This window comes from Pseudorasbora parva, chromosome 4, assembly GCF_024679245.1.
Source record: "Pseudorasbora parva isolate DD20220531a chromosome 4, ASM2467924v1, whole genome shotgun sequence".
Classification (NCBI taxonomy): Eukaryota; Metazoa; Chordata; class Actinopteri; order Cypriniformes; family Gobionidae; genus Pseudorasbora; species Pseudorasbora parva.
The window spans coordinates 281,231-306,871 of NC_090175.1; the positions used below are offsets into that span (position 1 = coordinate 281,231).

Here is a 25,641-nt window from a genome sequence, read left to right on the forward strand (position 1 = left end):
CGCTATTACACATCTGTGTTTTCACTGTTATACGGTAGGGGGCTCTATTACACATCTGTGTTTTCACTGTTATACGGTAGGGGGCTCTATTACACATCTGTGTTTTCACTGTTATACGGTAGGGGGCTCTATTACACATCTGTGTTTTCACTGTTATACGGTAGGGGGCGCTATTACACATCTGTGTTTACACTGTTATACGGTAGGGGGCGCTATTACACATCTGTGTTTACACTGTTATACGGTAGGGGGCTCTATTACACATCTGTGTTTACACTGTTATACGGTAGGGGGCACTATTACACATCTGTGTTTACACTGTTATACGGTAGGGGGCGCTATTACACATCTGTGTATTCACTGTTATGCGGTAGGGGGCGCTATTACACATCTGTATTTACACTGTTATACGGTAGGGGGCGCTATTACACATCTGTGTTTTCACTGTTATACGGTAGGGGGCTCTATTACACATCTGTGTTTTCACTGTTATACGGTAGGGGGCGCTATTACACATCTGTGTTTTCACTGTTATACGGTAGGGGGCTCTATTACACATCTGTGTTTTCACTGTTATACGGTAGGGGGCGCTATTACACATCTGTGTTTACACTGTTATACGGTAGGGGGCGCTATTACACATCTGTGTTTACACTGTTATACGGTAGGGGGCTCTATTACACATCTGTGTTTTCACTGTTATACGGTAGGGGGCGCTATTACACATCTGTGTTTTCACTGTTATACGGTAGGGGGCTCTATTACACATCTGTGTTTTCGCTGTTATACGGTAGGGGGCTCTATTACACATCTGTGTTTTCACTGTTATACGGTAGGGGGCGCTATTACACATCTGTGTTTACACTGTTATACGGTAGGGGGCGCTATTACACATCTGTGTTTACACTGTTATACGGTAGGGGGCTCTATTACACATCTGTGTTTACACTGTTATACGGTAGGGGGCGCTATTACACATCTGTGTTTTCACTGTTATACGGTAGGGGGCTCTATTACACATCTGTGTTTTCGCTGTTATACGGTAGGGGGCTCTATTACACATCTGTGTTTTCACTGTTATACGGTAGGGGGCGCTATTACACATCTGTGTTTTCACTGTTATACGGTAGGGGGCTCTATTACACATCTGTGTTTTCACTGTTATACGGTAGGGGGCGCTATTACACATCTGTGTTTACACTGTTATACGGTAGGGGGCGCTATTACACATCTGTGTTTACACTGTTATACGGTAGGGGGCTCTATTACACATCTGTGTTTTCACTGTTATACGGTGGGGGGGGGGGGGGGGGGGCTATCACAAACTTCTGAAAGAATACGGAATCTACTGATCAAAACATAGGCGAAGAAGAAGCAGAAACAAGTGATAAATGCATTGTTTATGCATGGTGTAGTTATATGTTTGTGTTTGAGTGTTGTTTGCCTTTTTCTATGTCAGTTTGCAGCTGTCCAGTTTTCAACAGACCCCAGAACTGTGTTTGACTTCAACAACTATAAGGACGGCTCTGCTGAACGCAAACTCATGGAAGAGCCACAAATGAAATCTCTCACAAACACATTCAAAGCAATCAGACATACCTTGTGAGTAAAACCTTAATGTGTTTATCAGTGCCCACTGAATTTACACTGACAGAGAAAAGTTTTGAAATGAACAAATGAAAATCAAATATGGTTATTTCTGTAGTTTTGCTTTTTGTTTCTGGTCTGTTAAACACATTCAGCCTCATGGAATTCATTGACATACACAAGATTAACTATCAAATCTGATGTTTATGAGGTGTTTGTAAATCTGGAGGAGAGTTGCTTGGAAGGTCCTTTTAACGTGCAAATCACTTTGAGTTTTCTTTAAGAATTATTCATAAATGAGACCCAATGTTTCTGAAGTTGGAATTTTGTTGTTCTTTAAATTATACATTAAAACACATTGGTGTAGAAACTACAGAAGAACACTGATGTGGAGACTGAAAGCTGGTCATATGTAATAATTTATGATTTATTACATCCAGAAATAAACTCCTGAATGACGCATCGTCTGGAGCCGATCTCAGCGCTCAGAAAGCCCTGGTGATTATCACAGATGGAGAACCCAGTGAGCTTGATAAACAATATATCCTCAAAAGCTGTGATGAGCAAAACATCCTGCGCTACATCATTGGGGTGAGTTTCCTTACAGCTCAAGCTTGTCATTTACACTGTATGTTCAGATAGTTTGTGGTGTGTCATGTTCAGGCTCACTGTAAGTCAATGGTAGTCTAATACCTGAAACTCTGTGATGATTTCACATCATGGGTTTGTTTGAGCAGCCTGACATGTCAACAGGCTCAACCAATCACATGGGTTTGTGGCAGGAATATATGATTGACTGACCAATGGCATACTAGGAAAGTCATTATTTGTGCAATTTGTTGTTGCTAGTAAGGCAATAATTACACACCTTGGGCTTAAATGACAAGTACTTCAAGTACTAATTCATCACAGATTAGTAGTCTGTTTTCAGTTCATTAACATTTTTCAAAAAACAAACATCCAAGTCCAGCAAATGATTACATATTGAGCAGTTTAAAATAGCATTGGTTATTAAAAGTGTTTTTGCAAAGTCATATTTAATTATGTTTTTGTTTGTCAGGTGGGAAAGGAAGTTAAATTAAGCACACTCACTCGGATGGCTTCAGAACCCAAGGAGAACAACACCTTCTACATTCAAGACTATGGTGGACTCGAAGGACTTCTTGACAACCTGCAGAAAAAGATCTACAACATTGAAGGTGAAATGCAAGCATAAAGAAAATGGACACGGTATAACGTTTTAAATAAAATGATCAATCCACTTATCCTTCCTTCTGTGGTTTCAGGGTCAAAGGACACACACGGCAAAGACAGACTGAAAGAGTTATCCCAAAGTGGATTCAGTGTTCTCTACCACAAGGTCAGAAATATACAAGAACCGTAATTCCTCAAATAAAGACAGGAGCCTTTATTTACCTGAACTGCAGAACAGGCTTTTATTTGAAGCAGGCTTTTGTTAGGGGCAGGCCTGTATTTCTAATTCTATCTGTTGAAAAATAATTATTTTAAATAAACCGTTTTAGATTAAATGCAATTGTGTTCCAGCGGACAGATATCATTGATTTTTTAAGAAACATTTGCGAAAATATCACCATTTACAACAACAGCCAGAAGACAGACAAAGCATTTTGGGTCAGAATTTCGCTCTGTTTATTATTATTTTCTATAGGCTTAGGTTGCACGTGAGGGAAAAAGCTTCCTTATACTTAAGAAGAGTTGTGCACTTATTATTTTAATATATAATTATATATTAAAAACTATAATTTCGTTATTTTTTAACCCAACTAATGACACCGCGCTTTCTACAGGCCTATAGGTTAAACATGAGCGAAAAAAAGCTTCCTTACACTTTAAAAGTGTTGTGCACTTTAAAGCACTTAATAAAAAAAATCAATTTCTTTGCATACATTTTTTTTACTTAAAAACTATCTTCTTCTTTCGGCTGTTCACATCAGGGGTCGCCACAGCGACTCATCTGCCTCCATCTAGTCCTATCCTCTTCTCTCAGTCCGACTACTTTCATGTCCTCCTTCACTGTATCCATAAACCTCCTCTTTGGTCTTCCTCTCGATCTTCTGCTTGGCAAATCTAACCGCAGCTTCCTTTTACCAATATATTCACTCTCCCTCTGAACATGTCCAAACCATCTCTACCTGGCCTCTCTAACTCTGTCTCCAAAACATCTCCCATGTGCTGTCCCTCTGATGTACTCATTCCTGATCCTATCCGCCCTCGTCACTCCCAAAGAGAACCTCAGCATCTTCAGCTCTGCTACCTCTAGCTCTTCCTCCTGTCTTTTCCTCAGTGCAACTGTCTCCAAACCATACAAAATCGCTGGTCTCACTACTGTCCTGTACACCTTTCCTTTTATTCTTGCTGGTACTCTTTTATCACACAACAGACCTGACAGTACCTGACCCTAAGTACTTAAAATCCTGCACCTTTACCTCTTCCCCCTGTAACATCACTGTTCCACTTGGTTCCCTCTCATTCACACACATGTATTCTGTCTTGCTGCGACTAACCTTCATTCCTCTTCTCTCCAAAGCAAACCTCCACCTCTCTAGACTTTCCTCCACCTGCTCTCTGTTCTCACTACAGATCACAATGTCATCCGCAAACATCATAGTCCATGGAGATTCCTGTCTGACCTCATCTGTCAGCCTGTCCATCACCACCGCAAACAAGATGAGGTGATGCAGTCCCACCTTCACCGTGAAGTCCTCTGTCTCACCTACGGCATACCTTACCCCCGTCCTACCTCTGTCTCCCCTAAGGCACACCTTACCCCCGTCCTACCTCTGTCTCCCCTACGGCACACCTTACCCCCGTCCTACCTCTGTCTCCCCTACGGCACACCTTACCCCCGTCCTACCTCTGTCTCCCCTACGGCACATCTCACCACTGTCCTACTGCTCTCATACATATCCTGCACCACTCTAACATACTTCTGTCACCTACGGCACACCTTACCCCTGTCCTACCTCTGTCTCCCCTACGGCACACCTTACCCCCGTCCTACCTCTGTCTCCCCTACGGCACACCTTACCCCCGTCCTACCTCTGTCTCCTCTATGGCACACCTCACCACTGTCCTACTGCTCTCATACATATCCTGCACCACTCTAACATACTTCTCTGCCACTCCAGATCTCCTCATACAATACCACAGCTCCTCTCTTGGCACTCTGTCATATGCTTTCTCTAAATCTACAAAGACACAATGGAGCTCTTTCTGACCTTCTCTGTACTTCTCCATCAACATTCTCAAAGCAAATAATGCATCTGTAGTGCTCTTTCTTGGCATGAAACCATACTGCTGGTCACAAATGTCAACTTTTCCCCTTAGCCTTGCTTAACTTCATTGTATGGCGCCCTTTAACTTCATTGTATGGCTCATCAGCTTAATACCTCATATCATCTTAATACCTCCATACCTCAATAACATCTCCCTTGTTCACCAAAACACTTCTCCTCCATTCCTCAGGCATCCTCTCACTCTCTAAAACCTTGTTGAACAGCCTAGTTAAAAACTCGACTGCCATCTCTCCTAGACACTTCCATACCTCCACTGGTATGTCATCAGGACCAACTGCCTTTCCTCTCTTCATCCTCTTCAAATCTCTCCTAACTTCACCCTTGCTAATACTTTCTACTTCCTGGTCAACACATTTCCATCTCAATCTTTAATCACTCTAACCTGCTACACATCCCTCTCACCTTCTTTACTATCTAACCTTGCATACATGTCCTCATACGCTTTCTGTTTGGCCTTTGCCACCGCTATCTTAACCTCACACTGCATCACCCTATATTCCTGTCTACTTTCCTCCGTCCTCAAACTGTCCCACTTCTTCCTAGCTAACCTCTCACCAAGTCTCCTTGTCTTCTTTCCTCCTTCCAGATGACACGTCTAGCACCTTTCTACCCGTCTCCCTGATCACTTTGGCTGTAGTAGTCCAGTCATTGTCTAGCCCATCCTGACCACCTAAAGCTTGTCTCAACTCCTCCCTGAAAACCACACAGCACTCTTCCTTTTCTAACTTCCACCACTTTATCTTCTGCTCTGCCTTTACTCTCTTCATCTTCCTCACCATCAGAGTCATCTTACACACCACCATCCTCTGCCGTTTAGCTACACTCTCACCTACCACTATTTTACAATTGCTAATTTCCATCAGATTACAGCGTCTACATAAGATATAGTCCACTTGTGTGCTCCTGCCACCACTCTTATATGTCACCCTGTGGTACTACCTCTTCTGAAAGTACATGTTCACCACAACCATCTCCATACTTTTAGCAAAGTCTACCAACCTCTGTCCTTCTGGGTTCCTTTCCTGAAGACCAAACCTGCCAATCACTTCCTCATCCCCACTATTCCCTTCCCCAACATGTCCATTCAAATCAGTCAGGTCTGCAACAAAAACTTTTCCAATTGTCTATGAACCCTATGTTATTTTGCGGACACCACTTAGACAACCAGCCATTGAGTGATGATAATCTGATAACTATTTCATCACTCCTTTTAGCAGGGAGGGGACCAGAGAAACAGACTGCCTTTGACATCGTACTTGCAAGTTTACACACATCTTTAATGTTAATTTTGGTGATCTCCGACTGGCGAAGTCGAACATCCTTAGTGCCGACGGGAATAATAATCTTAGAGAATTTACGATTAGCTTTAGCCATCACTTTTAAATTTGCTTTGATGTCAGGCGCTCTGGCTCCTGGTAAACATGTGACTATGGTGGCTGGTGTCTCTATTTTCACGTTCTGTGTAATAGAATCGCCAATAACTAGGGCACTTTCAACAGGATCCTCAGTGGGTGCGTCACTGAGTGGGGAGAACCTGTTTGATGTTCTAATCAGAACGGAAGAGTGTTTTTTAGATCCGCGACTATGCTTTCTCATCGTCACCCAGCCCTGCTGCGCGGGCTCAGCCGGAACCAAACAATGAGTGTTCACTAAGCTAGTCGCATCCAAAGCAGTATCTAAAGCTGTTACATTCTCACTACTCTCGCATAAAGTCTGGATGCGTGTCTCTAAATCTGAAATCTTGGTCTAAACATGTAGGATGCAGTGCAAGTGACAATGACAGGAGAAGGAGACATGGCTTATCGTATTTGTTGATGGATCCAAAAACGTACCACAGTTGTTTCATGGAGTCTATTTAATAATCCAACTCACCACAGTTGTCTAATGAACTCAGAAAACAGGAGACCCGGGTAATGGAAAGCTACCAGGCTAGCGAAAAGCTAACGCGTGGTAATGATTTAGATTAAAAGCTATTGATGTCAAATTTAACTTGATAGGCTATAATAAACACTATCTGGTGATGAGTAAGTTATATTTAGCAGTATATATAACAAAGAAAATATATCAAATAGAGATTCAAATGCAGCTATACAGAGCTACAAACACTGGGGCAGGCAGCAGCAGCAGCAGGTAGACAGGAGCAATCGATCAGGAACAATCAATAAGCCAGGAGCAATCAAAATCTGCCCCTATCACTACCCTCTCACCTCTGGGAACAGTCTGCATCACTTCCTCCAACTCGCTCCAGAATCTGTGTTTCTCATCTTGCTTACAACCTATAGGTCCTTCTCAAAATATTAGCATATTGTGATAAAGTTCATTATTTTCCATAATGTAATGCTAAAAATTAAACTTTCATATATTTTAGAATCATTGCACACCAACTGAAATATTTCAGGTCTTTTATTGTTTTAATACTGATGATTTTGGCATACAACTCATGCAAACCCAAAATTCCTTTATAGAACAATTATTCCGATTCGCCCTCTATCGTTACAATGCTTAGACAATGCTTTAACAATGCTTAGTTAAAACATAATATCCTTTTATGATATTACAACTGTTATTTAAATCCAAATTACTTTGGTTAAATCAGCTGTTTTAAAGAATTCAACATAAAATCCACTTTTTGGTTTGGTCTAACATACTGTGACCATGCTCTATTTATTTAATAAACAGGGTGATGTTCATGCTGCAGATTGGATTGCCACCTCTGAGAGCGACACTAGACACCGCCAAAAACTTCTAGTGTAAAATCACAAACCTTACTCTCAATCTCTCCCATATCAGAAAGGCGTGCCTTGGATTTAGTGATCCAGGACTTTTGTTTCTTGTGCATATTTTGTGATTATTTTATCATTATTTTAATACGTTTTCCATGTAAAGCACTTTGAATTATTATTGTGTATAATATGTGCTATATGAGTAAACTTGTGTTGCCTTGCCTTTAAAGCTGTCCAAATGAAGTCCTTAGCAATGCATATTACTAATAATAATACATTTGTATATATTTACAGTTTTACATTTACAAAATATCTTTATAGAACATGATATTTACTTAATATCCTAATAATTTTTTGCATACAAGAAAAATGTATTTAATTTTGACCCATACAATGTAATGTTGGCTAATGCCCGAATATACTCGAAAAGACTCAAATACTCAAATTGCTGAGTGCTGAGTTGAATAGACTCTCTGTGGTCATTAAAAATCCCAGGATATCCTTGGGAAGAAGAGTAGGGGTGTACCCCGGCATCCTGGCCAAATTTGCCCATTGGCTTTTGTCCATCATGGCCTCCTAGTCATCCCTCTCTCCTGATTGGCTTCGTCACTCGGTCTCCACTCCACCTATCAGCTGGTGTGTGGTGGGCATTCTGGTGCAAAATGGCTGCCGTCCCATCATCCAGGTGGATGCTGCATATTGGTTGTGGTTTGAGGAGATTCCCCTTCATTGTAAAGCGCTTTGAGTTTCCCTTTTAAAGCACTATATATATATATGAAACAAATTATTATAATTATTATATACTAGTGAGATGGAGGTTTTGTGCTCCAGGGTCACATTTATGTTTAATGAACATTTTTGTTTACATTTACAATACAATAATCCCTAATGTGTCGCCACTTAGGGTAAAATCAGTGTCCTAAAGTAAAACGAGAGCAGCACTGATCTGGTTTATTTGCTGCCAAACATACAAAATTAAAACTCTTGACATCTTTCAAAAACTCAATGTCACTAATCTCGCAAATGTCACAAAAATAAACCTGAACACACAAACTTCTGGAAATTGTGTACAAGCTGTATTTAGAAATATTGTAACATGTAAATGTGCTGTGACTGAAGCTGAGACTGCTGTTTGTTCAGGACTCTGTGATTGTGGGCTCGGTTGGATCTAATGACTGGCGTGGATCTCTGTATGAACTGACGGGATCAGGATCTGGATTCAAAGAGACAGAGATTAAGGATCCAGCTGTCAGCAAAGACTCATACATGGGTATGTTGAAGCTGTTCCTTCCGTGTCTGATGTGAAGTGTCTGTGCATGTTTTAATGATGCTGATGATGTTCAGGTTACTCTGCTGTTCTGGGAATGAGAGGCGGTGTCTCTCTTCTGTTCTCTGGGGCGCCGCGGGCCGGACACAGGGGTCTGGTGACTGTCTTCACCAAGAATGAAAGCACATGGACAGTGATGAGGAACATCACCGGAGAACAAGTTAGTGAAGAAAAACCCTCTGACAGGAAGTTAACACTCTCCACTGGCTCCACTCTCCACTGGGAGCATGGCTTCCCAAATCCTACAGTCCACACTAAAGCTGGGCATACACTGTGCAATTTCTCTGCGATTTCAGCAAGGTTACCTACTCACACTGTACGAGTAGATCGCATGCGATGTAAAGCCAAAGCTCACGGTTTATGTGCTCACACTGTACGGTCCGACCGTCGACTTGTCTGATCACACTGTATGGGTGAAAAATGAGCAATAAAACCCCCGTGCCTTGTGGCGACGATAGACCATGGTGTATTATAGAGAGATAGCCTATCAAATGCATTAGCTATCAATATCAAGAGGATTTAGAATTTACGTATACAAATTATTATTATTAGAGTAGGCCTCCTTTTATTATTAAACTGATTTTACATTAATTTGCATGCCCCCCCTACCCCAACAATTTCATAATGCATAATCAACACACTGCATAATAAAATAATAGATAAATTACTCCTCCCTGTTTAAAAACATTTAGCCTGATTAAACAAGGAATTATAGGTCTATAATTAAATGATTATCAGTCTATAATGTCAGAACAATGCAATAATATCAGTCTCAGTGAAAAGTAAGAGCAGATTTATCTGAAAACAACTTATTTAACACGAAATGTGCCTACTTCTCTTCTATTGTTTTCTCACAGTGACCAAAAGAGAAATATTAAGAAAATAAATTAAAACAGTTATAGGCTACGTCATCAGCATGTTGAAGTAGATTTATCTCGTGTTGTCTCGGAGAATATGCACTGAAAGCTTGTCAGATTTACTTTCGCTTTATGTAGTGAATAACTGACTGGGTTTGAGACTGCGTTTGCACATTGTGTGATATCCACTCACTCGTGTTCATGAATTAAAACGGGAAAAGAAAAAAAAGAAGAGAAAAAGGGCAACATGACATTGTGTCAAGATGGACAGAGGTTCCCACTTCCCATCATAATAAGATTAAGTAGGCTAAATATTAATTAATATTACAAACAAACAAACAAACAAACAAACAAATAAATAAATAAATAAATAAATAAATAAATAAATAAATAAATAAATAAATAAATAAATAAATAAATAAATAAATAAAGTGTGAAAGTAAAACAAGTAGCCCTAAATTAATGATCAAGTAGCTAACTGAATAAGAGGCACTGGATATGATGCTATACACGGTGGTTTAGAATAGTAATTATCCATTTTACAACACAAACTGGAGGCACAACAGTGTACTTCATTTCTGCTATTTGATAGCTGCCTACAGAACTTAAAGATCTCCCTCTTTTCGTTTTCTTCCTTGCTGCTTTTAAAAATGTAATTGTTTAAATTCTGCTTTCGCGCAGTGAGGGAAAATAGTGCAATCAGTTCGTGGCTTTGCTTCAGCTGTGCGATAACCTCACGAGGGGCGACCAGAATATCTGACACGCCAGAAATTCATCCGACCATCCGATTTCCTGATCGGGAGAGGTTTGTCGCCTCTCGTTTCCCCCTGTACACTGCATGAACACCTCATGATAAACGACACACGATAAACCTGAAAATCGGCGCGACCCAAAAAAGAGTCGCACAAGTCAGAATTCGGCTCGAAATCGGATGAAAATCGCACAGTGTATGCCCGGCTTAAGAGACTGAATACATTTGCAAACACCGTCCAAACACACTCTCATGAGGTTTAGCATTACACAAAAAACCCAAACAAACAAGCCTTACATGTATAATATGAGCCTTGCAATGCCATATACAACTGAAAAAAGGAGTAACAAAAATTTCTACATAGAAATTCGAATTTGTAAAGCAGAACATGGTTTCGTAATATTTTTTTCAGAAAATATAGAGGATATGCTAGTATACAATTACATTCATTTTTGTCATTAGTTTGGATCTTATTTTGGAGCATCTCTGAGTCTGTTGGATGTGGACTCAGATGGAGACTCAGATTTCCTTCTGGTCGGAGCTCCGTTATTTTACCAGTCTCAGCCGAGGACGGAAGGGAGGCTGTACGTCTACACTTTATCAGGGGAGGTATGGACAGATTCACTACATGCTCCATTAATAAGTACAGAAACACATGTGGTTAATGTTCAGGGCCTGTGACTGGAAGGTTGCTAGTTATCACTGTTGTAGCTTTAGCTTGTAGCACCTGTAGCTTTATAGTAACCCTGAAGACATTGATTCGCTGGTTAGGTTTTAGGTGTGGTTGATTAGGGTTGGCCAGAAAAGAAGTTGCACATCCCTGCTCCAATGTGATTGCCATTGTAATCGGTTCCTGATGTCGTTCTATCGCATGAAAGTCATGGAAATACGTTGTATTGTTGCTGGTCATGTGCTGGTGAATAAAGATTCTGTTCTCTTTCTCTCTCTGTAGTATTTTGAAAAGACACTAAATGAGTCAAACACTGGCAGATTTGCATCATCTTTGGCTTCACTAAAGGACCTGAATGGAGACAGCCTGTCAGATTTGGCAGTCGGGGCGCCGCTTGAGAACGAAGGGCAGGGAGTCGTCTACATCTACCTGGGTGACAGGACACATGGCATAAACCTCAAACACCCTCCTCAGGTAGGAGATTGCTTTAGTTCCCTCAATCCCAAACACTGTTTAACCCACAATCCCAGACAGGCCGAACGTTGACAGATAAACAGACACTACAGGATAAACAAAAATCAAATCTTGCCCTGGAGGGCCAATGCCCTGCAGAGTTTAGCTTCAGCCACGATCAAACACACCTGAACAAGCTAATCAAGGTCTTCAGGATCACTAGAAAATGACAGGTAGGTTTGATCAGGGTTTGAGCTAACTTTGCAGGACAGTGGCCCTCCAGGACCGGAATTGAGGAGCTTTGCCCTGTGGCATGGATGTTCAATCCTGCTCCTGGAGGGCAACTGCACTCCAGAATTTAGCTTCAACCCAAGATTCCTGTTGCTGTTGGCACCAGTCTGTGTGTACACTTTTCAGACAGGTATGTTGAGGCTTGTGGAAGCTAAAATCTGCAGGACAGTGGCCCTCCAGGACTGAGTATGGAAGCCCCTGACATAGAGCAGTGGTCTCCAACCCTGGTCCTTAAGTACCCACAACACTGCACTTTTTTGACATCTCTCTTATATGACACACCCATCTAAGGCCTTGGAGTCTTTACAAATTAGCTGAATCAGGGGTGTTTGAATCATGGAGACATCTAAGGCCCTGTTCCAAATGGCCCCCTAAAGCCTCACGGTTTTCCTATGAGTCCGCACTTTCATAACGTAATGTTGCTTTGACTGCCGGGAAGAAGTCTGCTGCATAACCCACACTAATGTGGGCCCAGCAGAAGTGTGCATCGAGGGCGCATATTGACCACAAAGGGGGCTCACGAGCACACTTTTGAGACCTAAAATGACAAATGGGACAACCTGTGGTCTCATGCATTTAACACATTGTAAATCCACGAGATTGAAAGTGCACATGAAGTGTGCCATTTGGGATAGGGCCTAAAATGTAGTAAATCCAGGACAGGACTCCCTGGAATCCCTGTCCTAAATTACATAAGGTAAACTAATGTATGCTGTGGGCTTAAGTGTGTGCGTGTGTGTGTGTGTGTGTGTGTGTGTGTGTGTGTGTGTGTGTGTGTGTGTGTGTGTGTGTTCAGCGGATCCCAGCGCAGTCGGTTCTTCCCGGTCTGCAGCAGTTTGGAGTATCTCTGTCCGGTCAGATGGACATGAGTGGTGATAATCTGACAGATATCGTGATCGGAGCAAAAGGAGGGATCGTGCTGCTCAAGTAGGACACTTCACAACACATTTACCAAATAATGTGAAGATTCTCTTTCAGTCTCAACACTAGGACTCATTTATGAACTCTGGCTCTGTTTGCGTATAGTCACTTCAGTGGCCCGTTTTTAATTGAACCCTTAGTTTGGAGATTAAATGCAATGATTTTAACAAACTAACTATCAGTTTGAGTCAGAAGTTTTTTCAGACCCTGTTAGCCTCGCTGTATTATTGGCTGTTTACTCTTTTCTCTCTTCTCAGGGCTCAGCCTGTGATGTCTGTATCTGTGCAGCTCAGCTTCAGTCCCAAAGAAATCAACCCGAACTACTTTGAATGCCCGGGTGAAAAACCCTTGAATGCGTTTAATCTCACTTTGTGTTTCACGGTGGCCGAGCTGACCAATAGCAGTGGTAATGTCAATGACATCTCAAAGAGTCTCATGAAGAGCATGGCCTCCCTGTCTTACCCTCTCATGTCTCTCAGGATCTCTCGAGAAGAATCTGAAGGTTTCTCTGAACCTGGATGTGGATGTGATGAGAGCAATGAATCGAGGATTCTTTGATCAGAGGGATCCGTCATCCAGGACTCTGCAGAAGTTGATCTCGCTGGCTTCTGGGTTCTCCTGTTTCCCCTTCCCGGTCTTCATGCCAGTACGTTTTGTCTATCACAGCTTCAGCCAATCACAGAAGCTTCGGTTTAACAGCAAATGTTGTGTTTGTTTTAGCACTGCATTACAGACACGGTGTCTCCTCTTAAGATACAAATGCATTTCTCACAAACTGAGATGTTTTCTGGAAACTCCACGGCTATTCTTGACATCCACAGCAGGACAGAAGAGTTTGTTGAGGTGAGCTTCAGCTTCAGACATCTCTGTTTATATACTCTAGGTTTGTTAAATGAATTTCTCACTCGCAACTCTTAAGGTCCTCCAGCTTCACTGTATAAAGTTTCTGCAACATTCAAAAGCTCTATAAAAGTTTCTGTTTTGTATGTGACCAGGCACCGTTCCAGATGACTTGTAATTCAAACAGCTGTGTGGCCGATCTGAAGCTGACCTTCAGTTTTATGTGAGATATACCTGATTAAATAAAATGATCCAGATATCCAAGATGATATTAATGTGAAATATGATTGTAAATACTTTTTGCCACCCTTCAACAGCTTTTTAAACTTGACAATGTGATGAAGATTGCGTGTTCGGTTTATTCTGCAGGAACGACACATTATTGGTGGTGAATCAAGCTCATTTCACTGTCCTCGTATCGCTGGCCAATCTAGGCGACGACTCCTTCAACACCAGCATAGTGCTGCACTATCCAGAAGGCCTCTCGCTCTCAATATTTGACACCGTTAAGGTACCGCAGTCCACATGTCAAACTAACATGTTTAACATGTTAAGTATGACTTGCATACACTCAAAAAAATAATAATTTCCATTAAAACACTGATCTTACACAGAGTTGTGTTATTCAGTATTGAATCGAGAGCTTAAATTCCGATTTATGAACTGAAACGGACAATAAAAATTTGTCAGTCTGTGTGAATTGGCATTTATTAATTATATAAGTGTGTGTGCGTGTGTGTGTGTGTGTGTGTGTGTGTGTGTGTGTGTGTGTAACAAACAGCCCAGCCGGACTAGAAGCAGATGTGGTGATCGTGACAACGGTGCTACGAACCGAACCACCTGCAGTATTAATCTACCGGTGTACCGCGGCGGCACCACAGTAAGACACACACAGACACTTCACTCTGGCATACAGCTGAACATCTGGCCAACCGTTTAGGACACACACTATATTACCAAAAGTATTAGAACATCCCTCCAAATCACTGGGTTTAGATGTTCAATCCCTTCATGGCCACAGGTGTATAACTCCAGCTCTCGGCCTGCAGACGCTTCTACACACATTAGTGAAAGAATGGGTCGCTCTCAGGAGCTCAGTGAACTCAAGCGTGGGGCCGTGATAGGCTGCCACCAGTGATGTCAGTAACGCGTTACTCTAATCGGACTACTTTTTTCCAGTAACGAGTAATCTAACGCGTTACTATTTCCAAACCAGTAATCAGATTAAAGTTACTTATCCAAGTCACTGTGAGTTACTATTTTAGTCATTTTCCTTAGTAAAAACCGACAGCTTATCATCATTCTCAGCCCGAGTCCGGCTGGAGCCCGTGTTTTTTATTTATTTATTTATTTACATTTTTGCAGCCATTAAAATAATTCAGTTTTGTTTTTAATGTCAAAGTAGTTATTTTTTGTTTAGTTTCTTTATAAACCTAATTAAGAAAAATGTTCAGAGCAATTTTTTGTTTGTTAAATTAAAGTTTATATAGGCAAGACAATTCAAGAGTTGGTTTGAGAGACTAGGCTATTAAACATGCGGTTAACTCACTGGGTCGTCACATAAAAAAATTAAAACTTTAATTTAACAAACAAAAAATTGCTCTAAACATTTTTTGAAATGAAATTAATAAAGAAACGAAACGAAATATAACTACTTTGACATCAAAAACAAAGTAGGCTAGTTATTATACCACCACAAGGCATTGCCGAGCTGAGGCAGCTGATAGATTAGCCTACTGCTCGCAACGGCGCTCAAAAAAAACGAAATGGGCTACACAATCTAAAGAAAAAAAAAGAAAGAAAGTACATGCAGGTTGTCTTATAGCCTACCTTACACTTCAGCAAAATTAATATAAATCCGGTCTTCAATTCCCGCGGTATGCTCATTTAACGGAGTTCACATCAAAGCAAAAGAGTCCAGCATTTTATTCAGCAGCCCATTTCAAATTCAAAGACCGCAATATGAGAGAGAGCGACCTAAGCACTGGTAAGATCATTAGTCTCATTCATTTATATTGAAGATGATTGTGTTTTGTGTGACTTATTTTAAAGTTTAATTTACGGCCATATGCGTTGGCTTGCTTTACTCATCTGCAGCGATGTTGCAGTAGCACCATCATATCTATCTGACTACAACATAACACGCTCTCACACATTTATTTTTTAATTATTTGCCAGGAGTAAAATTTACACATGTGGTTTAAACAACCAATACATTTACATTTGTCCGGTTTAGTTTGAAATGCTTTCATGCACCTTCTGAATTGGTTTGTTTGAGCGATCGGAATTAAATACGTCTGGAAAGACTCTCGGAAGGCATTAGGCCTACTCCTGGTCATTTCGCAATCAGATAGATACCTGGTCAGAGAAAACGAATGAAGGAACCAGTTGTAAAAAGGCCATAACTCTAGCAGCTGCACTGAAGAGACGGACTCTTTAACCCTGCGCGAGCCATGTCTCGACAGTGGCGCAAGCTATCATGGTCTCATGTTGTTTCCAACAGCACATCTCATTGTTCATTTTAATTATTAAAATAAATATAAAACGAAGGAGAAGCCTAAAAAAAGGGGCGTAAAAAAGTCGGGGCCGTCAGGCTCGGGCATAAATGCAATAAAGTGTGTTGCCAAAAACGGTTGTCATTTCTATTTTGAGGCGGCAGAGGTGTTGTTCGCAACTGCTGAATGTAATTTATAAAGTAACTTGTAATCTAACTTTACTTTTAAAATCAAGTAATCTGTAAAGTAACTAAGTTACTTTTTAAAGGAGTAATCAGTAATCAGTAATCAGATTACTTTTTCAAAGTAACTGTGGCAACACTGGTTGCCACCTGTGCAATAAGTCCATTCCTGACATTTCCTCACTACTAAATATTCCACGCTCAACTCTTAGTGGGATTATAACAAAGTGGAAGCCATTGGGAACAACAGCAACTCAGCCACGAAGTGTTAAATCCCAGAGCGGGGTCAGCGCATGCTGAGGGTCACAGTGCGCAGAAGTCACCGACTTTCTGCAGAGTCAACAGCTCCAGACCTCCAGTCTTCTGTGGCCTTCAGATGAGCTCAAGAACAGCGGAGAGAGCTTCATGGAATGGGTTTCCATGGCCGAGCAGCTCATCCAAGCCTTACATCACCAAGAGCAATGCAAAGCGTGGGATGCAGTGGAGTAAAGCAGCCGCCACTGGACTCTAGAGCAGTGAGACGTGTTCTCTGAGCGACCAATCACGCTTCAGTCTGACAATCACTTGGACGAGTCTGGGTTTGGCCGTCGCCAGGAGAACGGGACTCGCCTGACTGCATTGTGCCAATTGTAAGGATAGGTGGAGGAAGGACAGTTGTCTTTCAGGGGTTGGCGCGTGGCCCCTTATTTCCATAGAAATTTTGGACAATTTCATGCTCCTGACTTTGTGGGATCAGTTTGGGGACGGCCCCTTCCTGTCCCAACATGACTGCGCTCCAGTGCACAAAGCGTCGGTCCATAAAGACATGGATGAGGAGTTTGGTGTGGAGGAACTGGACTGGCCTGCACAGAGTCCTGAGCTCAACCCGATAGAACAGCTTTGGGATGAATTAGAGCGGAGACTGAGAGCCAGGCCTTCTCGTCCAACATCATTAAAGCTGTCATTAAAGTTCATGTGCATGTAAAGGGAAATGTCCCAACACTTTTGGCAATATCGTGTACCTGCAGACAGCAGAGAGTGGAGTCAGCAGCTGACTCCTCTGTGAGTTCCACCAAAGAAACAGAAAAATAGAAAAAATAAAAAAAAATTGACAAAATTACCACTAATGCCAACGATCGCACCTGGCACCTCATGTATAGCCTAAATATTGGAGTATGTTGACTGAGGGCAGCAAAAGTGGCCTAACCCTGTTGGTGAATCACTGCATTCGGGGCAAGGACATCATCAGGTTAGATAGGCAGTGCCAGTGATTTTTTTTTTGGAAACAGCTAGGGGCCGAACTAAGTTCAAAAGGCATCCTTGTGTAACAGAATTAGACAGCATGCGTAGCAAATGGAGGGAGAATTCTGCTGTCTGGGTGAAGAGGGACATGGAAATAATCTTGGCATAAGTCAAGTTTGGAAAAAAAAAATGGTTGAGCCATGAAAGTGTGTAGTCAGCTCTTTGATTATCGGCTGAGGGTAGCAGTCTGGGATTAGCCCACACGAAAATGGCAGATTTTTCCTTATCCATCATCAAATTAGACACCCATGGGAAGGCATTGACAGGTTCAATGATGCCCTGTTTGCCGAGTTCTATTGTGACTTCCTCATGCAATGCCAGCGGAATGGCAGTTTCTACATGGGTACAAGAGAGGTTGGTGTGAATCCAGCTAAGCAGCCAAAACCAGACTCATAAATAGGTCCAGTCCGAAGATGTTGCTGCCATGGTGTGCAATGTGAAATGATAAGCTGGACAGATCCTTATTTCCATACTGGACAGGCACATGTACAAGACCAATAACGCCGATTGCAGAACTTCCATATCCAAACACATTTAGAGAGGGTAGCTGGAGGACCAAGTGTGTCAGAAAACATTTAAAAGAGGCCATTTTGAGTTGTAAGACTCTAGCTCCTGTGTCCAGTAGCAGGGGAATATAAGAGTCTGTAGAAACCCCTGCTGAATTGGTGTTGATTAAATGGATAATAGCAGGGGATGTAGTGTTAGCATGTGGGTTTCGGTGATTAGAAGCTTTAAGTGGAGCAGGCAGACACCATTTTGGAAAGTAGTTCAGCTTTAGACATCTTCGACATGTTTGTCCCTCAGTCGGACAGTCAAGGGCACACGACGAGTGTCTAGTGGAGCCACAATTTGAGGGAGTACGTGTTGTATGACATCATGACATTTCAGTTTAACCCACAAATGTCCTTTAGCTAGAAGCCAGATATGTGAGGTACAATAAAAAAGTTAAATAAATATATTTTTCAATCATTCTCTTGGCAATGCTACCATCATCTGTGATTTTTACTTCTTCTAGACTGAGTTTCTGGCAACCTTTCGTGTGTCGAAATGGGATTACGACTGGGCCGACCGGATGGAGATGATGATCACCGCTAACAGGTGGATGAGGCTGAACATGACAGATTTATTTGCTTTCAAGGCTGTTTCATATCAGTAATGCACAGCAGAGATTGGGCTCATGATCCAGGATACAAAGATTAAGAAGATTGACTTCATGTTCATCCATGAGTAAATTCTGTATGTTTGTTTACAGTGATAACAATGGAAACATCAGTGATACGGTGGTGAAGAAAAGCATCCCGGTTCAGTTCGCTGTTGATCTGGCGATCATTCTGTGGGTGAATTTATTCAACTTTCCTCTTCTCTTTCAGACTGATCTGTTCTTCATCTCTGAATGATTGAAAACTCAACATCTAAATGCTCTGTCTTCCTCTCACTCGCTTTCTGTTTTAATGGATGTTCTGGAAAAACAAACTGTTATTACTAGTTGTATTATCAGAAGTTAACATTATATTAGAATGATAGAAGATCATATGATTGACTGAGAAGTTATTGTGTGTTTGTCAGAGTGGCTGAAGAATCTGTGCTGTATATGAACTTCTCTATGGAGGACAGAGGTCCAAAACCTCTCAGCATCATCTACAAGGTCAGAGAGTCGAACACACACCTGCAGCTTCATTGGGCTGTTTTTGGGCTTGAGGTGATCAGATTGCTGTGTGTCTGTGTGTTTGTGTTCACAGGTGAAGAATGTGGGTGTCAAAGGTCTGCCAGTGTCGCTTAAGCTCAGCATGCCCTGTCAAACTACACATGTGATCTTAACCCATCTGACCTTCAGCATGCTGGTGCGTCACTCGTTCATCAGCTCATACCATCACTCTAGCGTGTGTTAACATTAACATCTTCTGTTCTTCTCTACAGAACTCAGTGCCGTGCAAACCTGAGGTAAGAGATCATAGACCCTTTGACACCTGCTGTTAAAGGGATCATTCACCAAAACATGATCGTTCTGTCATCATTTACTCACTCTCATGACAATCTTTCTTCAGTTGAACAATTTTTTTTTTTGAAAAACACTGGTGTTCAAACAACATTTCTTAAAATATCTTCTTTTGTTTTCCACTGAATAAATAAATTCATACAGGTTTCAAACAACACAAGGGTGAATAAACGATGACAGAATGATCATTTTTTAGAGAATGACCCCTTTAAGATCTGACCACGAGCAGTCACAGTAAACACATCTTCAGTCTGTTGGATTTCATCTCTGTTTAGTTCATCTGATGCTCTGGTTAATTGGTGGCAGTGTTTCAGCTCTCAGTGTTGTGTCAATGTTTCAGGACGGTCACTGCGGGAAGTTCGAGTGTGCTCAGTTTGAACTGCAGAAATCTTCAGAAGTTCACTTCAGCCTGACGGCATCCGCAGCTCTCCAGAACGTGAAGGAATACGAGAGCGTGAGTAACAAAAAGACACAAACACGAGTTTAAGATGGAGTAACTCTAAACCCAGACTCCACACAGACACACAAACACGAGTTTAAGATGGAATAACTCTAAACCCAGACTCCACACAGACACACAAACACGAGTTTAAGATGGAGTAACTCTAAACCCAGACTCCACACAGACACACAAACACGAGTTTAAGATGGAGTAACTCTAAACCCAGACTCCACACAGACACACAAACACGAGTTTAAGATGGAATAACTCTAAACCCAGACTCCACACAGACACACAAACACGAGTTTAAGATGGAGTAACTCTAAACCCAGACTCCACACAGACAAACAAACACGAGTTTAAGATGGAGTAACTCTAAACCCAGACTCCACACAGACACACAAACACGAGTTTAAGATGGAGTAACTCTAAACCCAGACTCCACACAGACACACAAACACGAGTTTAAGATGGAGTAACTCTAAACCCAGACTCCACACAGACACACAAACACGAGTTTAAGATGGAATAACTCTAAACCCAGACTCCACACAGACACACAAACACGAGTTTAAGATGGAGTAACTCTAAACCCAGACTCCACACAGACAAACAAACACGAGTTTAAGATGGAGTAACTCTAAACCCAGACTCCACACAGACACACAAACACGAGTTTAAGATGGAGTAACTCTAAACCCAGACTCCACACAGACACACAAACACGAGTTTAAGATGGAGTAATTCTAAACCCAGACTCCACACAGACACACAAACACGAGTTTAAGATGGAGTAACTCTAAACCCAGACTCCCCACAGACACACAAACACGAGTTTAAGATGGAGTAACTCTAAACCCAGACTCCCCACAGACACACAAACACGAGTTTAAGATGGAATAACTCTAAACCCAGACTCCACACAGACACACAAACACGAGTTTAAGATGGAGTAACTCTAAACCCAGACTCCACACAGACACACAAACACGAGTTTAAGATGGAGTAACTCTAAACCCAGACTCTCCACAGACACACAAACAGGAGTTTAAGATGGAGTAACTCTAAACCCAGACTCCACACAGACACACAAACACGAGTTTAAGATGGAGTAACTCTAAACCCAGACTCCACACAGACACACAAACACGAGTTTAAGATGGAGTAACTCTAAACCCAGACTCCACACAGACACACAAACACGAGTTTAAGATGGAGTAACTCTAAACCCAGACTCTCCACAGACACACAAACAGGAGTTTAAGATGGAGTAACTCTAAACCCAGACTCCACACAGACACACAAACACGAGTTTAAGATGGAGTAACTCTAAACCCAGACTCCACACAGACACACAAACACGAGTTTAAGATGGAGTAACTCTAAACCCAGACTCCACAAAGACACACAAACACGAGTTTAAGATGGAGTAACTCTAAACCCAGACTCCACACAGACACACAAACACGAGTTTAAGATGGAGTAACTCTAAACCCAGACTCCACACAGACACACAAACACGAGTTTAAGATGGAGTAACTCTAAACCCAGACTCCCCACAGACACACAAACACGAGTTTAAGATGGAGTAACTCTAAACCCAGACTCCACACAGACACGCAAACACGAGTTTAAGATGGAGTAACTCTAAACCCAGACTCCACACAGACACGCAAACACGAGTTTAAGATGGAGTAACTCTAAACCCAGACTCCACACAGACACGCAAACACGAGTTTAAGATGGAGTAACTCTAAACCCAGACTCCACACAGACACATAAACACGAGTTTAAGATGGAGTAACTCTAAACCCAGACTCCACACAGACACACAAACACGAGTTTAAGATGGAGTAACTCTAAACCCAGACTCCACACAGACACACAAACACGAGTTTAAGATGGAGTAACTCTAAACCCAGACTCCACACAGACACACAAACACGAGTTTAAGATGGAGTAACTCTAAACCCAGACTCCCCACAGACACACAAACACGAGTTTAAGATGGAGTAACTCTAAACCCAGACTCCACACAGACACGCAAACACGAGTTTAAGATGGAGTAACTCTAAACCCAGACTCCACACAGACACGCAAACACGAGTTTAAGATGGAGTAACTCTAAACCCAGACTCCACACAGACACGCAAACACGAGTTTAAGATGGAGTAACTCTAAACCCAGTCTCCACACAGACACACAAACACGAGTTTAAGATGGAGTAACTCTAAACCCAGACTCCACACAGACACACAAACACGAGTTTAAGATGGAGTAACTCTAAACCCAGACTCCCCACAGACACACAAACACGAGTTTAAGATGAAGTAACTCTAAACCCAGACTCCACACAGACACACAAACACGAGTTTAAGATGGAGTAACTCTAAACCCAGACTCCACACAGACACACAAACACGAGTTTAAGATGGAATAACTCTAAACCCAGACTCCACACAGACACACAAACACGAGTTTAAGATGGAGTAACTCTAAACCCAGACTCCCCACAGACACACAAACACGAGTTTAAGATGAAGTAACTCTAAACCCAGACTCCACACAGACACACAAACACGAGTTTAAGATGGAGTAACTCTAAACCCAGACTCCACACAGACACACAAACACGAGTTTAAGATGGAGTAACTCTAAACCCAGACTCCACACAGACACACAAACACGAGTTTAAGATGGAATAACTCAAAACCCAGACTCCCCACAGACACACAAACACGAGTTTAAGATGGAGTAACTCTAAACCCAGACTCCCCACAGACACACAAACACGAGTTTAAGATGGAGTAACTCTAAACCCAGACTCCCCACAGACACACAAACACGAGTTTAAGATGGAGTAACTCTAAACCCAGACTCCACACAGACACACAAACACGAGTTTAAGATGGAGTAACTCTAAACCCAGACTCCACACAGACACACAAACACGAGTTTAAGATGGAGTAACTCTAAACCCAGACTCTCCACAGACACACAAACAGGAGTTTAAGATGGAGTAACTCTAAACCCAGACTCCCCACAGACACACAAACACGAGTTTAAGATGGAGTAACTCTAAACCCAGACTCCCCACAGACACACAAACACGAGTTTAAGATGGAGTAACTCTAAACCCAGACTCCACACAGACACACAAACACGAGTTTAAGATGGAGTAACTCTAAACCCAGACTCCACACAGACACACAAACACGAGTTTAAGATGGAGTAACTCTAAACCCAGACTCCACACAGACACACAAACACGAGTTTAAGATGGAGTAACTCTAAACCCAGACTCCACAAAGACACACAAACACGAGTTTAAGATGGAGTAACTCTAAACCCAGACTCCACACAGACACACAAACACGAGTTTAAGATGGAGTAACTCTAAACCCAGACTCCACACAGACACACAAACACGAGTTTAAGATGGAGTAACTCTAAACCCAGACTCCACACAGACACACAAACACGAGTTTAAGATGGAATAACTCTAAACCCAGACTCTGTTTCTGCTGCTTTAGAAACATTCCTTCAGCAAGTTCAGAGAGGATTTTGTCTTCGACATCAGTGCCGAGCTCCACTTCAACAGGAGCCGCTACAACCAGACATCAACCAGCCTGAAGGTGACGAGCCTGAAATCTGTAGCTTTGCCATAACTGATGTTGTGCTGCCATCTACAGGCCAGCAGCTGAGTGTGGTTGTCAGTGTTGGTCTGTATTCACACCACAGCCCTGCAGCTCTTGAGTTCATGACTGACCTCACTGCTACAGTCTTACAGACACTGGTCTGGCAGATTTATAACTATTTCTTCTTCCCTCTGCAGGACGACCCTCACAGATTACAGGTACCCATATCTCACTCCTTCATCCATCATTTAAAGATGATCAACATTTGAAAGGTTTCTCTCTTTTCCTCTCAGATTGCAGTGGAAGGGGAGTTTGTCATTCCACCTAGTAAAATGCTGATCGTTGGCTCTGGCGCAGGGGGCGGGTTCATCCTACTCATTATCATAATGATCCTGCTGCTGAAGGTAAGAGCCAATCAAATCAACTCACACCTGATGTCATCATTCACATCTTAAATTTCAAGCCAAACTTTACACGTGTGTTTGTGTGTGTTTGTGTGTAGTGTGGGTTTTTTAAGCGAAATCACCCTGAAGATTTTCCTGAAGAGTGTGTAACTGTGGTTGAAGACTCTCCTCTCATAAACACGGATGCTCAAGAAAACGGAGTCAGTGAGAAAGGCAGTGCAGAGAAAGAGAAGGAAGTGACAAAAATGAATCCCAGCCCTGAACCACCAAGCACTGACCAATAAAACCACACTTTATTTTCAGGTTAAAGATGTTTGTTTGGAAAGATATGAAGATTATTTCAGTGTTAATGACCTTTGATGTATGATAATGTTTGCTTGAGGCTTGTATATTCAGTTTAATGATCTTCATCTTGTATTATAAGCCGGTATGCAGCATGGTATTCTGAATATTTTTAAGAAGAAAAATTATTAAATGCGATATTGGTGAGTCTGTTTTTTGTTAGACTGATGTTTTTTTGGCACTATTACAAGACATACACACAAAAATTGCTATCAAAATTGTAATGAAATCCATTTAAGACAAGTTTGCTGAACCCAGGTGCTGTTTTATTAACCAAAATATGAACAAATACAAAACAAACCCAACTAAACTTTTTCAACTTAATGCAGCGATGCACAGACCAATCGGCGGCTGACTTGAAGCAGTGTGTGCCAGATATATATTTTGTCTGAATTGAGGCAGCGCCGACGCCATCAAAGATATAAAACATTGGATGACTAGTAATTTCCTGCAACTTATTTCTAAAAAAAACAAGAATGTTTAATTATTGGACAGAAAAGCTCCACAAGTAGTAACCGAGAATACTGTCTAACACTAGATGACTGCTCTGTCAAGCCCTCGTCGTCAGTGAGGAACCTGGGTGTGCTCTTTGATACCAATCTTTCATTTGAAAGCCACGTTTCTAGCATCTGTAAAACCGCATTCTATCATCTTAAAAATATATCTAAATTACGGCACATGCTTTCAATGCAAAATGCTGAACAGTTAGTCGATGCGTTCATGAGCTCAAGGCTAGATTATTGTAATGCTCTACTGGGTGGTTGCCCTGCTCGCTTAATAAACAAACAAACTATAAAATTACTTAAAAAGCACTAAATGGTTTAGCTCCAGTACTTAAGCGAGCTCTTAACACATTATACTCCATCACGTCTATTGCGGTCTCTAAACTCTGGCCAGTTGATCATACTAGAATATCTAAATCAACTGCAGGCGGTTGATCATTTTCCTATTTAGCTCCTAAACTCTGGAACAGTCTTCCTAGCATTGTTCGGGAAGCAGACACACTCTGTCAGTTTAAATCTAGACTAAAAACACATCTCTTTACTATGGCATACACACAGAACATTTTTAACTTTCATTATTCAGATCAATTGACTGATTGTTAGGCTGCATTAACTAGGTCA

The 25,641-nt window shown here is 41.7% G+C and overlaps 1 protein-coding gene and 1 pseudogene across 1 annotated transcript in view; one reads left to right on the plus strand and one right to left on the minus strand.

Moving 5' to 3' along the window:
* LOC137072591 (integrin alpha-M-like) overlaps positions 1 to 24,667 on the plus strand; it is a 48,436-nt gene extending 23,769 nt beyond the window's left edge. The window contains exons 7-31 of the mRNA XM_067440433.1: positions 1,460 to 1,602; positions 2,028 to 2,178; positions 2,648 to 2,786; positions 2,874 to 2,947; positions 8,768 to 8,897; positions 8,972 to 9,114; positions 11,025 to 11,171; positions 11,515 to 11,706; positions 12,773 to 12,903; positions 13,155 to 13,303; positions 13,377 to 13,543; positions 13,618 to 13,740; positions 13,893 to 13,960; positions 14,107 to 14,248; positions 14,519 to 14,617; positions 18,711 to 18,793; positions 18,948 to 19,028; positions 19,262 to 19,340; positions 19,435 to 19,536; positions 19,613 to 19,636; positions 20,032 to 20,145; positions 23,667 to 23,768; positions 23,969 to 23,989; positions 24,065 to 24,175; positions 24,274 to 24,667. Coding sequence (XP_067296534.1) covers positions 1,460 to 1,602; positions 2,028 to 2,178; positions 2,648 to 2,786; positions 2,874 to 2,947; positions 8,768 to 8,897; positions 8,972 to 9,114; positions 11,025 to 11,171; positions 11,515 to 11,706; positions 12,773 to 12,903; positions 13,155 to 13,303; positions 13,377 to 13,543; positions 13,618 to 13,740; positions 13,893 to 13,960; positions 14,107 to 14,248; positions 14,519 to 14,617; positions 18,711 to 18,793; positions 18,948 to 19,028; positions 19,262 to 19,340; positions 19,435 to 19,536; positions 19,613 to 19,636; positions 20,032 to 20,145; positions 23,667 to 23,768; positions 23,969 to 23,989; positions 24,065 to 24,175; positions 24,274 to 24,459 — 2,901 coding nt within the window. The 3' untranslated portion in view covers positions 24,460 to 24,667. The remainder of the gene's footprint in view (positions 1 to 1,459; positions 1,603 to 2,027; positions 2,179 to 2,647; positions 2,787 to 2,873; positions 2,948 to 8,767; positions 8,898 to 8,971; positions 9,115 to 11,024; positions 11,172 to 11,514; positions 11,707 to 12,772; positions 12,904 to 13,154; positions 13,304 to 13,376; positions 13,544 to 13,617; positions 13,741 to 13,892; positions 13,961 to 14,106; positions 14,249 to 14,518; positions 14,618 to 18,710; positions 18,794 to 18,947; positions 19,029 to 19,261; positions 19,341 to 19,434; positions 19,537 to 19,612; positions 19,637 to 20,031; positions 20,146 to 23,666; positions 23,769 to 23,968; positions 23,990 to 24,064; positions 24,176 to 24,273) is intronic.
* LOC137074214 (uncharacterized) lies at positions 3,544 to 4,513 on the minus strand (annotated as a pseudogene).
* Positions 24,668 to 25,641: the final 974 nt, after the last annotated feature.